The sequence below is a fragment of the Drosophila arizonae genome, chromosome 4, assembly GCF_054131065.1.
Source record: "Drosophila arizonae isolate 15081-1271.41 chromosome 4, UAZ_ARI_1.0, whole genome shotgun sequence".
Lineage (NCBI taxonomy): Eukaryota > Metazoa > Arthropoda > Insecta > Diptera > Drosophilidae > Drosophila > Drosophila arizonae.
This window is the reverse complement of record NC_142924.1, coordinates 13539523-13552525: the sequence shown is the minus strand read 5'-3', so window position 1 is coordinate 13552525 and position 13003 is coordinate 13539523. Positions and strand designations below refer to the sequence as shown.

At 40.2% G+C, this 13003-nt stretch overlaps 5 protein-coding genes across 6 annotated transcripts in view; 2 read left to right on the top strand and 3 right to left on the bottom strand.

Annotated features, from left to right (window-relative positions):
* form3 (FH2 domain-containing protein formin 3) overlaps positions 1 to 7628 on the bottom strand; it is a 36814-nt gene extending 29186 nt beyond the window's left edge. The window contains exon 1 of the mRNA XM_018006719.2: positions 6879 to 7628. The gene's annotated coding sequence lies outside the window, so the exon portion shown is untranslated. The remainder of the gene's footprint in view (positions 1 to 6878) is intronic.
* Positions 7629 to 8095: 467 nt separating this feature from the next.
* Positions 8096 to 10053, top strand: OXA1L (OXA1L mitochondrial inner membrane protein). Of its 2 annotated transcripts, XM_089467782.1 has the most exons (4): positions 8096 to 8280; positions 8343 to 8455; positions 8584 to 9625; positions 9688 to 10053. In XM_089467782.1, exons 2-4 carry the CDS (start codon positions 8372 to 8374, stop codon positions 9906 to 9908), a joined length of 1347 nt encoding a protein of 448 aa, XP_089323908.1. In that variant the 5' UTR covers positions 8096 to 8280; positions 8343 to 8371; the 3' UTR covers positions 9909 to 10053. The 2 variants fall into 2 exon arrangements, with proteins under 2 accessions (XP_089323908.1, XP_017862226.1); XM_018006737.2 differs by having other exon boundaries at positions 8098 to 8455.
* On the bottom strand, positions 9982 to 10793 carry galla-2 (MIP18 family protein galla-2). The gene is made up of 2 exons (XM_018006741.2): positions 10447 to 10793; positions 9982 to 10386 (listed from the first exon to the last, which is right to left on the bottom strand). Exons 1-2 carry the CDS (start codon positions 10565 to 10567, stop codon positions 10037 to 10039), a joined length of 471 nt encoding a protein of 156 aa, XP_017862230.1. The 5' UTR covers positions 10568 to 10793; the 3' UTR covers positions 9982 to 10036.
* A 526-nt stretch (positions 10794 to 11319) lies between these two features.
* Positions 11320 to 12175, top strand: LOC108613342 (uncharacterized). Its single transcript, XM_018006740.2, has 2 exons — positions 11320 to 11478; positions 11535 to 12175. Exons 1-2 carry the CDS (start codon positions 11467 to 11469, stop codon positions 12036 to 12038), a joined length of 516 nt encoding a protein of 171 aa, XP_017862229.1. The 5' UTR covers positions 11320 to 11466; the 3' UTR covers positions 12039 to 12175.
* Positions 12126 to 12997, bottom strand: Blos4 (biogenesis of lysosome-related organelles complex 1 subunit 4). Its single transcript, XM_018006738.2, has 3 exons — positions 12775 to 12997; positions 12640 to 12711; positions 12126 to 12579 (listed from the first exon to the last, which is right to left on the bottom strand). The coding sequence occupies exons 1-3, from the start codon at positions 12850 to 12852 to the stop codon at positions 12214 to 12216; spliced, it is 516 nt and encodes a 171-aa protein (XP_017862227.1). The 5' UTR covers positions 12853 to 12997; the 3' UTR covers positions 12126 to 12213.
* Between the last annotated feature and the right edge of the window lie 6 nt (positions 12998 to 13003).

Genomic DNA, 13003 nt, shown 5'->3' with positions numbered 1-13003 from the left:
CGGTTTCGCGCAGTGTAGCGCACAGATGCGAGCACAAAGCTGAGATACAGATACAAATGGCACTGGGAGCCGCACACGCAGCTACGGAAACGAAAATAATGTAGGTGAAACAAGTTCCCCGCTTAAGTGCCTGGCTATATAGATGCAAATCAATAGACGATCGATTTTTTTTCTCATTTTTTGGGCTTTAATAGAATAGTCGAGGCAAAGCCAAAAAAAAATACAAATATATTTATATATATATAAGCAAAATAAACCGCAAACTCAACCGCAAATCAGACAACGACTTTGGGCCAAAGGCGCCGCCGCAAACGTTCGCAGAGAGCAATCGATGGCAATTGAGCGATCGAATCGCATTTGTAAACAAGTTGCTACAACTAACGCCGGCAGCATTTGGCTGAGAATTTCCGTTTCTCTGCACCAAACACCAAACGAGCTCGTAAATTTTCAACAAAATTTAATAAAAACGCCAAATGCACTCAAAGACAAAAACAACATCAGCTGCTGCTGCTGCTCCTGCTGCTGCTGCTGATGATCTTCCAAGAATTCAATTCTGAGTGATGTCGACCTTGAGCACAATTTGGGAGACATGTGCAGCTCCTCCTATACACACTCTCCCTATGCCCCTTCCTCTCTCTCTCTCTCTCTCTCTCCATCTGTATTCTGTCTCTAGTGAATCGCATAAATATTTATACGCCATAAAGCTCGACAATTGGGCAATAAAGAATGTGCTAAATTAGCTATGCATGGCACAGCGATTTCTCCTTCTACTTCTGCTTCTACTTCTTCTTCTACTTATTCTGGGTGCTCTCTCAAATTGATCAGATAATCTGAAGCCATGCACATAATTATGTAATTGAATGAGCCAACTTCTACGTGAATCGCTTAAATTGCCATAGCAGGTAAGCCAAACAATTCTCGAAAGATATCTCGAAAATCTCTTGAATCGATCATTGACGCAGATAAAATAACTATGATATATGGCATGCACATAATTATGTAACTTAATGAGCTACTTAACAATTACGTGCGCTCTTCGAATTGCTGAAGTAAATCATTAAAATGAACTTAATAAAAACACGCTTTTTTAGAGATCTTTATGTAGGTTTATATCTAACTTGATTGCTATGCGAGTTACTAAGGGCAAACAAATAATTATCTAATTTTATGAAGCTGTTTGCTTTGGCTTATCTCAATAAAATGCATGAATGCTGTGTATAAAAATGCTAAGTATGTTATCTAGTGGCGAGCGTCTAACCAGGTGATTGTCAGACTAACATTTATCATCTAGTCAGCATTGGAATCTCTGTCATCGGAGCCGCAATAGCTATATATACAAATGAAAATACTCTTATGTCTTGATATCGAATTAGAGCTTCAAGAAACTGCGATATTTGCTTCACACGATAGCTTCTTCCATCGATACTATCGCTGTTGCTATTTATAGCTCTATATTAAGCATGAAGTTTGTTTTGTCCTAATTCTTCTTGCCTCCCAAAGACTTAAGAAGGAAATAGAAATATATAAGATTGAACAAAATATTTGGAATATATAATACGAACATAGCATAAATATTTTTATTGGAAATCAAATCAGTTAATTTCTTATAGATATTTGCAACTGTCAACAAACTAGATGCAAATCTCTTGATCATTAACAATTTTTTTCGGATCATCAAGTTTAAACATAAATCAATATTTGACGCTAGCTGAATGAGAAAAAAACAAATAAATTTATTTAATTGTATAATTTATTTCTCTGCGCGAATTGGTAATAACATTAAATTATTTGTTTTTTTTTTTTTACTTCTTCCACCTATTTGTGCTCAATTGTGTGTTTGGCAGCCTTCGCCGTTGATTTGACATAATATTGCGACATTAGAGGGAATGCAAATCGATCTCTATGTGTGTGTGTGTGTGTGTGGAATATTGAAAAATTATGCAAAAATGGCGCGACGAGCAAATTAGGCGGGCGCATAAAAAATTTCACCTGTTGACAAGGCGGGCCAAGGCAATCAGTTTCACGGTCGAATATGGTCAGAGCTGCCCTAGAAATGGCATGGCAAATCAATTGGCAAAACGCTGCCTAGAAAGTTGGCTAACCGCATGGCGGAAGTGCACCGAAAATAGAAGGAAAATTGAACAGTGTACGGAGAGGTCAGGCAGGCAGGCTGAGGGACTGCAGGCTATCTGTCGGCAAATGGACAAAGGCAAACAAGCCAGAGCCAATAATTAGCTAAAAAAAAGCGTGAAAAGCGCTTCCTATTATTAGTTGAATTTGTTTTATATAACATTAATCGTTTCTAAATGATAAATTAATATGGGAAGCAATTCGTATGGGCGGTCTCAAACAGCTCAGGCTGAACTCACAGCTCGATGGCTTCGCTCTCGGCGAGCGTTACTGAAAGGCGTAAAATCATCAGCCAAGTGGCCGAGCAACTTGCCAAAATTGGCAAGGCTTAAATGGACATGACAAACAACTGAAACAGCAATCAGACAACAGCAACAACAATACACAATCGACAAGCAGTGAGCTGCTGACGTCTTGGTTTTTTGTGTGTTTGGGCTATTTCCTAGCTGCTTCCCCGCTTCGGATGTGGGCGTCTCTTTGGGTCAGCGTTTGGCATTACGCATACGACGCGTTGTACGATTAGAATCAATTGAGCCACGTGGGCGTCTCAAGACAGCCAGCTGACAATCGAATTATGATTTCATTTGCATACGAGCCTAGAGCACACACTTCTTTCATAGCCTCTAACTAACTGCTGAGTCACTCAGTTTGTTCTTCATTTCCTTAGTTATGGAGCCGAAATTATTTTTGACTGCTGCTCAATTGTTATTTACGGACGATTACACCTTTCACAAGCAGCTTGTGCTGGCACAAAGTGCACATTTAAATGAGCTGATTTATGGCTATTTGATGGGCGCATTAAGTAGAGTGCACACCCGCTTCATTGCGGTGGCTGCTGCTGCTGCTGCTGCTCCAAAAAAGACAAACGAAAAAAAAAAAAACAGAATTCTTGCTGCTGTTTCAGTGCCAACTCTTAAATTGTTGTTGTTGCTCTTGCTGCGTACTTTATTATTAATTTTAAACGTGGGCACCACCACTACAACAACAACAACAACAAGAACAATAACAAGCCACGAGCACCACACACACACACACACATCTAGAACACCCACAGCTTTTGTCAAGCTGCATGGATTTTATTTTATTTCTTTAAATTTTTTTCTCCCTCTCTCTTTCTCTCTCTGCATATCGCCCTCTCACTCAATCTGTTCTGTTCTCTTTTTTTTTTTGTTCTGGCCGCGTTTGTTATTACTTTTTGTGGTTTCGTGTGGCTGTGTAGCGATTAATTCTTGCAATTTGCACACTTCAACACACGCCGCAGTCGCCGTCGCCGTTGGCGTCGCGGTCGGCGCTAACATCTAATTGCATGCACAAAAAATTACTCATACGCCGCATATGCGCTCGCATAATTATCGCTTATATTGCCACATCAAATCGCTTCAGCGTGGGCGCAACAAAAACAAAAGCATTGCAAACTTGGCTAACAACTTAGTTGCCAAGAGCGCATCCTCCTCAGCAGCAGCTGAATAGCAATTATATACTTAAGCCACCTTGCAGCTATATTTCTCAGTGTGTGTGTGTGTGTGTGTGTGTGTGTTTACTTATATATATTTATATATTTTGCATTTGCCATTTTTATTTATTGTTTAACAAATAAAAGACGCCCTCTCCCGCCACTCACTCTCTCTCTCTCTCTCTCTTCCTCTCTGTGTGCGCCCTGTCTCTGCAATGAATTGCTTTTATGCGCTCATTTGCATATTAAATAAGCGGCTGCGCTTCTGGCAGAGGCAGCGCCAGCGGCTGCTGCTGCGACAGCGACTGAGACTGAGACGCTGCAATTGTGTTGGTTGATTGTTGTTGCTGCTGATTGTTGTTGCTGCTGTGTGGTTAGTTTCTAAGCGGCAGCAGCTGCTGCTGCCAATGCAAAGAACGTCGCCAACGTCGACGTCTTTGTAGGTTGGCCAGCGTATTACGCGTTCCAGCTATTTTATTAGCAATTGTTGTTGCTGCAGTTGTTGTTGTTGTTGTTGCAGTTGTTGTTTTTAAGTCGTCTACTCGATTTGGTTTGTTGACGTAAAACAAAGAAAAAACGCGACAGTCGTATGCAAACCACAGGGCATACAGCTAGCAGCAAGTGTAAAATATATTAAAGTGAAGTTACAACTGGAGAAAGAGTGGGTAATGTCTGTCTGAAAGATACCCTGATATATTATTTTATTGTAAAATTTAAAAAACAAAATTTTTTAATAAATATATATTTTTTATAATTTTGTAAAATAATATTTTATTTGATTTCTCAACAAACCCAGATCTAAGCTATATACCCCTTTGCAACGCTACAGAGTATATCAAAATAGTACAACAGAACTATAGCGCATCAGCATGTATACAGTGTACAGTGAAACCTGTCGAACGTTGACAATTGAAGACGTGTGATTCATTGACCAGTTGATTCATTAAGCACTTGGTCAATTTTTTCTGTTTTGCTTATTTAAATTTGTTTTAATGAGGTGTCATCTGGGAGTTAATTTTTTTAATACAAAACTGTTTGCATAAGATCTTCAACTTTATGAATATTGAAAATAAACTAGCGAATAAATTCATGAAAATTCAGCTAATACAAAAAACTGTTAAATATTTAGTAAAGAGTTTGATTTTACTCAAGGAAAATTCAAATTTTTGAATTAAGGCTTTCAATATATGCTCAATAATAGGAAAATTGCATTATATTTTATAATTATATTTTATGAGTCTACTACATTTCCCATTGTTTTATATACATAGTTTGATACTTACTTTATCAGGCATCTCATTGAGCCTTGTCGATTCGCTTATGCATTAGTCAACGATTTAAGATGGATTCGTCAGCAAATTGGAATATATAAATTGAACCAAATGGAAATGTGAAACGTTTCTACAAATAGTTAGGGCAACTCCTAAGACTCACTCAGAGGCAGTTCTACGCACTCATTTGGCAAACAAATTTAGGCGGCCATATCACATTTAAACTATTAAGAGGAAGCGACTTAGAGATACCCTATATTTGCCCTACAACTTTAACATTTTTTTTCTGAGTGACACAGAATTAAGAATATTATAATAATATAATTTTGATGAATTTATTTGATACATATACTCTCAATCCATCATAGATGGATATAAATTTTAATATATTTTATGGAAATGCAAAATGTCTAAGTCTATAAAAGAGTCGGAAATAAACATGGACAGACCTAGAACTTATATTTTCTCTTAGAGGATCGGTGAAGTCTATCTGTTGCCTGTTGCATATATTTGAATCAAAACAGCATACCATGCTAGACATTAGCCAGGGTATATATACATACATACATATAGATATATATAACTGTGAGTATTTATCGAAGCTGGTGACTATTTCGCTGCTGTCTTTTTGGCGAAACAAGTAGTTGAATTTCCTTTTTCAAAAACTTAGATATTGACAGAGAGTTTAAACTTGTGCAGCTGAGTGTGTATTGTATATATATATATGTGTGTGTGTGTGTGCGTGTGTGTGTGTGTGTGTGTGTGTGACATTAAGCCACACACAAACAAGTGCGCCATATTTGGCAATTGACTTTGCGGCCAAGTCAGAAATAACTATTTGTTTTTTGCTCGCGTTTGGACGCAGTATTTGCCTAACACACAAACACATATCTACATTATATATATATCAATTTATATATATGTATATGCATGTAAAAGCCTGCGTTTTTTGCTAACTGTTTACGCTGCCCACTTGATTTGCTTGGCTTGATAAATAATTTTAGTTTTATAAACACAAATTGACACTTCAAATTGTTCGCCAAAAAAAAAGCACAGCAAAAGAAAACGAAAAAGAAAGAGCGACAAAAAGTCTTGCAAAAAGCATGAAATCGATTGGAATTAAGCCGCCCCGTTTCTCGTTGAGATTTGCTGCCCCCAAGGGCCAGCAGCCGTAAGAAGTTTTGTCTGGAACGCGGGATCTGATATATCATAAACTTAAGCATAACCACTTCTCAGAATTGCCAAACCAGGTAGCCGCCCCACCTGCTGTTGTTGCTGTTGCTGTTGTTGTCGAATCTGATTTGTATCGGCAAAGATCTAACAGTTAAATATCACAGCTATCTAATGCCGCTGCGGGGCGTTGCGTATCAAGAACTGCCCAAAGGCGAATCTCTGATCTTGAGAAATGGAACCTCGAGTACGAATTATGTTTGCCCAACAGCACGTTAATTAATTGTTTGTCTAGTGATTAAAGCGGATTCGCGTTGAGAATATAAACGATTATATTTATAGATAGAGTAGCGATTGTATGCTAATTATAACTAACAAACTCAAAGTGTTCTAAATAAAATATAATCTCGTATCATAAATCTATAGAAATGGGTCATTCAAGCAACGTAACTAGCTTAAATGAAAGATTTTATGATACATTCATAGCAATTGGTTTTCCTTTTTTTTCCCCCTATTGATAAGAATATTCATTTTCTCCGGGCTCCACATAGTCACCCCTACACCTACCCCTGCCCCCAACCAACCTCTCTCTGTCAGCTCATAAACCAAGTTGTTTGTAATAGTTTAAGCATTTAATGAGCTGCACTTGATGCAGTGGGTGCGAAAGGGATGGCAACCCAATTCTTATCGGAATTATTGTTCCGCGTAATTGATCTAGTTGGGGCGCGTCGCGGAGCCAATAAATATTATTTCAACTGGCAACTTATGCAAGCAGATGCTGAACGCTAATAAGATGGCAAACAGTAATATGTTTTCAATTAAAAATAATAATAAAAACTAAATAGGAAACTTACCACACAAAACAAAAACAGAAATTGTATTTAACAAGGCAGCCCAACACCTGTTGCACTTGTTGCTGCTGTTGTTGTTGTGGCGTTGTTGTTGTTGTTGTTGTTGTTGCTGCTCCAATTTGTGAATGAGCTTAATTGCATTTATCGATAGCACTTTGTTTGGCTTGCGTCAAAGTTATCGTTTCTGGTTTCTAGCTGTTGTTATTGTTGTTGTTGCTATTGCAGTTGCAGTTGTTGTTGCTTTAATTAGCAACACAAACACATTAACTAACACAGACACACACACGCGCTCGCTCACATACGCACACACACGAACTCCGCGTGGCAGACAGGCGCATGGCAGGGGGCGCCCACGCAACGTGCCAAAAGAAAACGCGTTTATTGAAAATGCAACTGCGACAGGCGACGACGGCAGCAGCAGCAGCGTCAGCTGCGCAAAGAACTTTTGTGGGCTGCACCAGCTATTGCAGCGGCAGCCAAAAAAATACGACGAAGAAAAAACAAATCAAATTGCAATGCAACAAAAGTGCAACTTTGTTAATTTCGAACTTAACCGTTTTGCTGGAGTGCTCGCGACTAACTGAAAACTGACAGAATTTCAAATTTACCCGTCGGCCGCTCAGTGTGCTTGTCTTCTTCTTGCTGTCTGTCTTTCTTCCCCGATTTGTGTGTGCAAGTGCTACGCGTGCGCACCACAACTGCTCGCCTCGGACATCGACAAACGACTGAAGTTAAGAGAGCCACCGACCGCTCGTTGCTGACGATCGAGAAGAGTGCAACAACTCAACTCGCTCCAATAGCACCGCTCTCTCTTTACATGTGTTCGGTTATCCGATGCGTATGATTAATTTTGATATACTTATATTATAAAAAAGCGTATAAAAAAGCGTATTTCTACAACAGTTCAATCATAGGCGCACTTTACATTTCTTTATATTTTTATATTAAATAATATATCTCATTAAATACTAAAAATCTGTTTATAATTTATTTTGATATATTAAATATTTAAAATAAATATACTTTGAATCAAATATTGATTAATTTACGATTCCTTTTAGTCAAGTATTTGTGTTTACTTAAAACGAAAACTAATTGTTGAATATTTTGATTTGCAATAGTAACAAAAGTAACGGTTTCCGTTTTTCGGTATTTGTGGTATTTTTTAGTACCATATTCTTTAATCGCAATCACTGGTTAGTGTCGCAATTTACATAAAATAATACTGATTAAAGAGCAGAAGATCGGAGCCAGCTTGTTCGTGATCAAACTCAACAATTTTAACCCATCAAAATAAATTCTGTTGTTTTAAAATTTAAATCAGAAGTTGAAGCGTACCAAAAATTGTCCAAAAGTTTATTGTTAACCCATCCCTGGCACAACATATGTTCTGAACTGACCATCTGTAAGCGAACGTAGTTGCTATCCCTTTCTGCTCGTCAAAGCGTAAATGCGTACATTTTTTAGAAATTTATAAGTTCAAATAAAATTGAAAGATGATGTCTAAACGAATGCAAATTTGGAGGGCAACCCAAGCGGTGCTCACTCTGAACTCAACATGCAACAGAGCTTCTACACAGGTAAGTAGGAATAGCAGCCGGCGATTATCTTCCCGGGAGCTTCCTATGACATAACCTGCAAAGAGCGGTTTGTTATGAATGAAATGGCAATGAATATCCATGGATTGTATAGAGGAAACTCTTTGCAGATGTTTTCTTTAGGTGGCAGTAGTCGCGACATGCACCTGAGCAGCAGTTGGAGCAACCAGCTAAGTAACCGTATAATTGCTGCACCTCTGATCCCTCTTTATGCCTCGGCGCCCGGTGCAATACGCTTTGCGAGCAGTCAGAAAGATATACCTGTTGAATCGGTGCCCAGCAAGGAAATTGTGGACCTACCTGCCATACCGGATGCCCCAACTCCGCCATCCAATTTAGTCACGGAAAGCTTTATGGAAGCCGGCGAACCGTCGTTTGCTTCAATCGGACTAGGTGGTTGGTCGCCGCCTGGCATGATTCAGAACTGTATGGAGTTCTTGCACTGTACATGGGACATTCCCTGGTGGGGCGCCATTGCTATAGGCACGCTCTGCGTACGCACATTAATCTTTCCTCTGGTCATCCTGGCACAGCGTAACTCCGCCAAAATGAGCAACAACATGCCACAGATGCAGGTGTTGCAGTTGAAGATGACTGAGGCTCGACAGTCGGGTAATGCCATCGAATCGGCCCGCTATGCCCAGGAAATGATGCTGTTCATGCGCGAGAAGGGCGTTAATCCTCTCAAGAATATGATTGTGCCATTGGCTCAGGCACCACTCTTCATCTCCTTCTTTATGGGTCTGCGTCAGATGGCCAATACGCCAGTCGAATCGATGCGTGACGGTGGCCTCTTCTGGTTCACCGATCTCACTCTGGCCGACCCATATTATCTGTTGCCGGTTATAACCAGTGCCACGCTCTACCTCACCATTGAACTGGGCACTGACAGCGCCCGTCTGTCGGCTGCAAATATGAACACCATGAAGTACGTGCTACGTGCCTTGCCCATTGTCATATTCCCATTCACCATGAACTTCCCTGCCGCCATTCTTACCTACTGGGCCTGCAGCAACTTCATCTCGCTCGGGCAGGTGGCCCTGCTGCGTATTCCCAAGGTGCGGGATTACTTCAAGATCGAAAAAATGATCTCCCACCCGCCCAGTGCACTGCCAGCCAAGAAGAAGGGCTTTGTGGGGGGCATGAAGGAATGTAAGTTGATTCAAATCGAGTCAAAAGTGAGTCTTAATCAAACTAAATTTGTGCTCTTGCAGCCTGGGATAACATGAAGATCACCAAGGAGATCGAAGAGCGTCAGCGATTGGACGAGATACGCTTTGCCAAGGCCGGCAAGGGTCCGCTGGTAAAGACGTTCAAGTATGATCCCACCAAACCGCATTCAAGCCCAGTCAATACAAATTCAAGTCCAAGCACCAATCCCAATCAAATCGAAACACAGGTCACGAGTAACTTGAAGTCCAGTTCCAAGCATTAGTTGTAGCCCTTTCGACCGTGGCGCTCGTTGTTAATGTTAGATATAGTAGTTTCACCAGAAGTTGAAGCATATGTATATGCTAAAATATAATATATTTTCTATTAAAACAAAGAAATACAGAAACGAAGTTAACCCTTGGCCGAAATGCATTGATTTATGACTTCGGCTAGATGCTTGTTCTCCAGTGCTGCAGCGACCCGTTCCTTGTCTGCTAGCTGCTTGTTCACAGCGAACTCGGAGGCGTGCGTGCCCGGCGTTATCTCGACGGTGACCTTGAAGCGCGGAGGCAGTGATCGCAACAGCTTCACCCGTATGGAGAGACCTATCAACGTCGCCATCGAACAATGGGGAATCGTGGGCGTAAAGTTGATGTGTACCGAATTCTGTTTGTCACTGATGCTAATGAGTTCCTCTTGTACGACATGCAGCTCTTCTAATGTGAGCGGGTGCTCAGGATCATTGATGTTTCGTATGAGATCTGCTCTGAGAAAGCTTTTACTAATAAAAATGTTATTTGTCGAAGTGTTGATATGCTCACCAAAGATCTCACGTTTGTCAAAAGGATCGGCAACGCTGTCGTTCTCTTCGTTAGCTGTTATCAAGCGCTCCTTGATCTTGCCATAAACGCTTGGATTTATATTCTCAATTTCTGTAGGCATTATTACTATTATTTACGGCTAATTTACGTACTTAACTATTATTATTGTATTTATTCAACTATAAATTTGCACAATGCTTGCGAACAGTGTGCACACTCTTGTTGTCTACCTAATAAACACATTTTGCCACAGAATACTTATGCTCAAATTGGGTAGGCACACACTGGTTGCTCTAGAACGTTTACCATTTTGAATTGTTAATTTAGCCCTATTTAAAACGGCCTGTAGCAATTAAAATTAACTAGCATTTGTACAAGTGAAAAATTTCCAGAAAATGATTATTATCGCCTTACGTAAAGCAACGCAATTAAAAAAGGTTTTACATTTATAGTTATGTTCACTTTAATTAATCTTTCCGAGTATTGCGCCCATTAGACAAACATCGAAGCCCAACTCAACTTTTTCGCAACAAGGTGCTAAATATAGATGACTAATATAAATCGGGTATCCAAGCCGCTACTACCTGGTCAATACCAATATATATGCACAGGTATTATATATAATCACATTCTAGCCACCTGACAAGAGCTCTCCGCCTTGGGCCACATTTGATTCGAAGTCAAATCTGACACATTTATTAAGTATATATATAAACATATAGCAATAACTGGTTATATATATACATATCTGTGTCAATTGATGCTACGGTGATTTTTCGCAGCTTTTAATTATCTAGCTCTATCGATTTAGTATCAATGAATAAAAATATTGTGTATAAACACACACAATAATATTGATATAGAAACTTTACTGCAATTATCACCAGCTTACGAACTAGTTAACAGCTATGTTAAACATCTCACTGGCGCTCTCGTCTGGAGAGATCCGCATCCATATAATGCACCGAGCAGTGTAGCAACTCCCACAGTAGGTAACTAACTTTACTACAGTTCGGAACAATGAGGAAATTCGTAAGTCGCATGAGCGATTTTTTTCTAAGCCCATTTATAATTTAACTGTTTTACAGTTGATTTTTGTGACCCTGTGCGCAGTTTGCAGTGCAGCTCCAACGAGCCCTCCGCTTAAAGATGAACCATTGAGTTCAGGCGGCATCAAGAGTCACCCAGAGATACCTGACAGCATTGTGGCGCACGGATTACTGCAGCACGATGGTAAAATCCATCGCTCAAGTGGTCTCGACCGGCCCAGTCCGATTAATCCAGATGTCATAAGCGATCCAAAGCCCACTTCAATCATAATTGCCCATGATGAGCCGCAAAAGGGCGCTCGTCATACACGTGACATACCCGTGCCGACACAGGTGAAGACCACAAGCGCTCCCAAGGAGGAGAAGGAGAAGGAGAAACCCCAGGTGGAGGAAACTAGTACCAGCAGACCAGACAGTCCACTGCGTCACCGTCCAGTGCCCGTTGCAGAGCTCTTCAACAAACCCAAGGCCCAACCCGCCGCCAGCTCCGCTGAGCATAAGGAAAGCAAGGAGAGCGATGAAAGCAAGGAGGGCAAGGTCTAAGCCACGATCCCCATTCCAACTGTTGATTTTTATGTAAGCCCGCTAATTGGCTCGTCATGTTACGAATATAAGAAAACAACTCGCGAGTAGTAAACAAATAAATAAATAGAAACGATAATATTTACACGCTCACAAAACCCATTTGCTAATTAATAACTAAATAACAACTAAAAGTTTATATGGAGTCACTAACATTGGCTTCCTCTGCCCTAGTTCCAAAGTATTCATCGGCTTTGAAGATAGGAACCGCTTGGAACTCGCCATCAATCAAATTAGTTTTAGGGGTTGCACTAGATGTCTCTGCGGTGGATAGCCTAGTCTTTAGGGGTTTCAGTAGCAGGCCCTTTATACTGTAGTCGGTAACATTGAGCTCCTGCTCTGCGACGTCTACAGATTTCTCCACTTCATTCAAGTTCTCATTTACGGCGGCCACAAACGTGTCTAATTTGTCGATTCGCTGACGCAATTCATCGAAGTTGGCGCTAAAGCTGAGTATGCTGCATACATGGTTCGCCATTATGCCATTAGACTCGGCCCGTACCTAATATATATTAATAATTGTATTAAGCTATTTAAAATTTGTACTTCAAATTACACTTACGGAGGCCAAAACCGTTTCGAATTCGTCCAATCGTGCGAGCATGTCGTCTATGTTGTTGCATAGTGGATTTATCTGTCAATTGATAGAGCAGAGCTATTACCAGTTGAAATCGTTGTTACTGATGTGTCTACATACCTCCTTTTCCAGATTGGCACTTTGTATAATTTTAGCATAATCCTCCGCCGCTTGTTCAACCATTTTTCTCCTTATCATCTGTTGCTGCCAACAGACGAAATATCAACAAAATGCAGTTTCGATAACTCACAACAAAATAATCGATTGTAAATTCACAATTGACAGCACTGGACTCCGAATAAACTCACTAAATTGTGAACAATTACAAACATATAATAATTGGTGTACG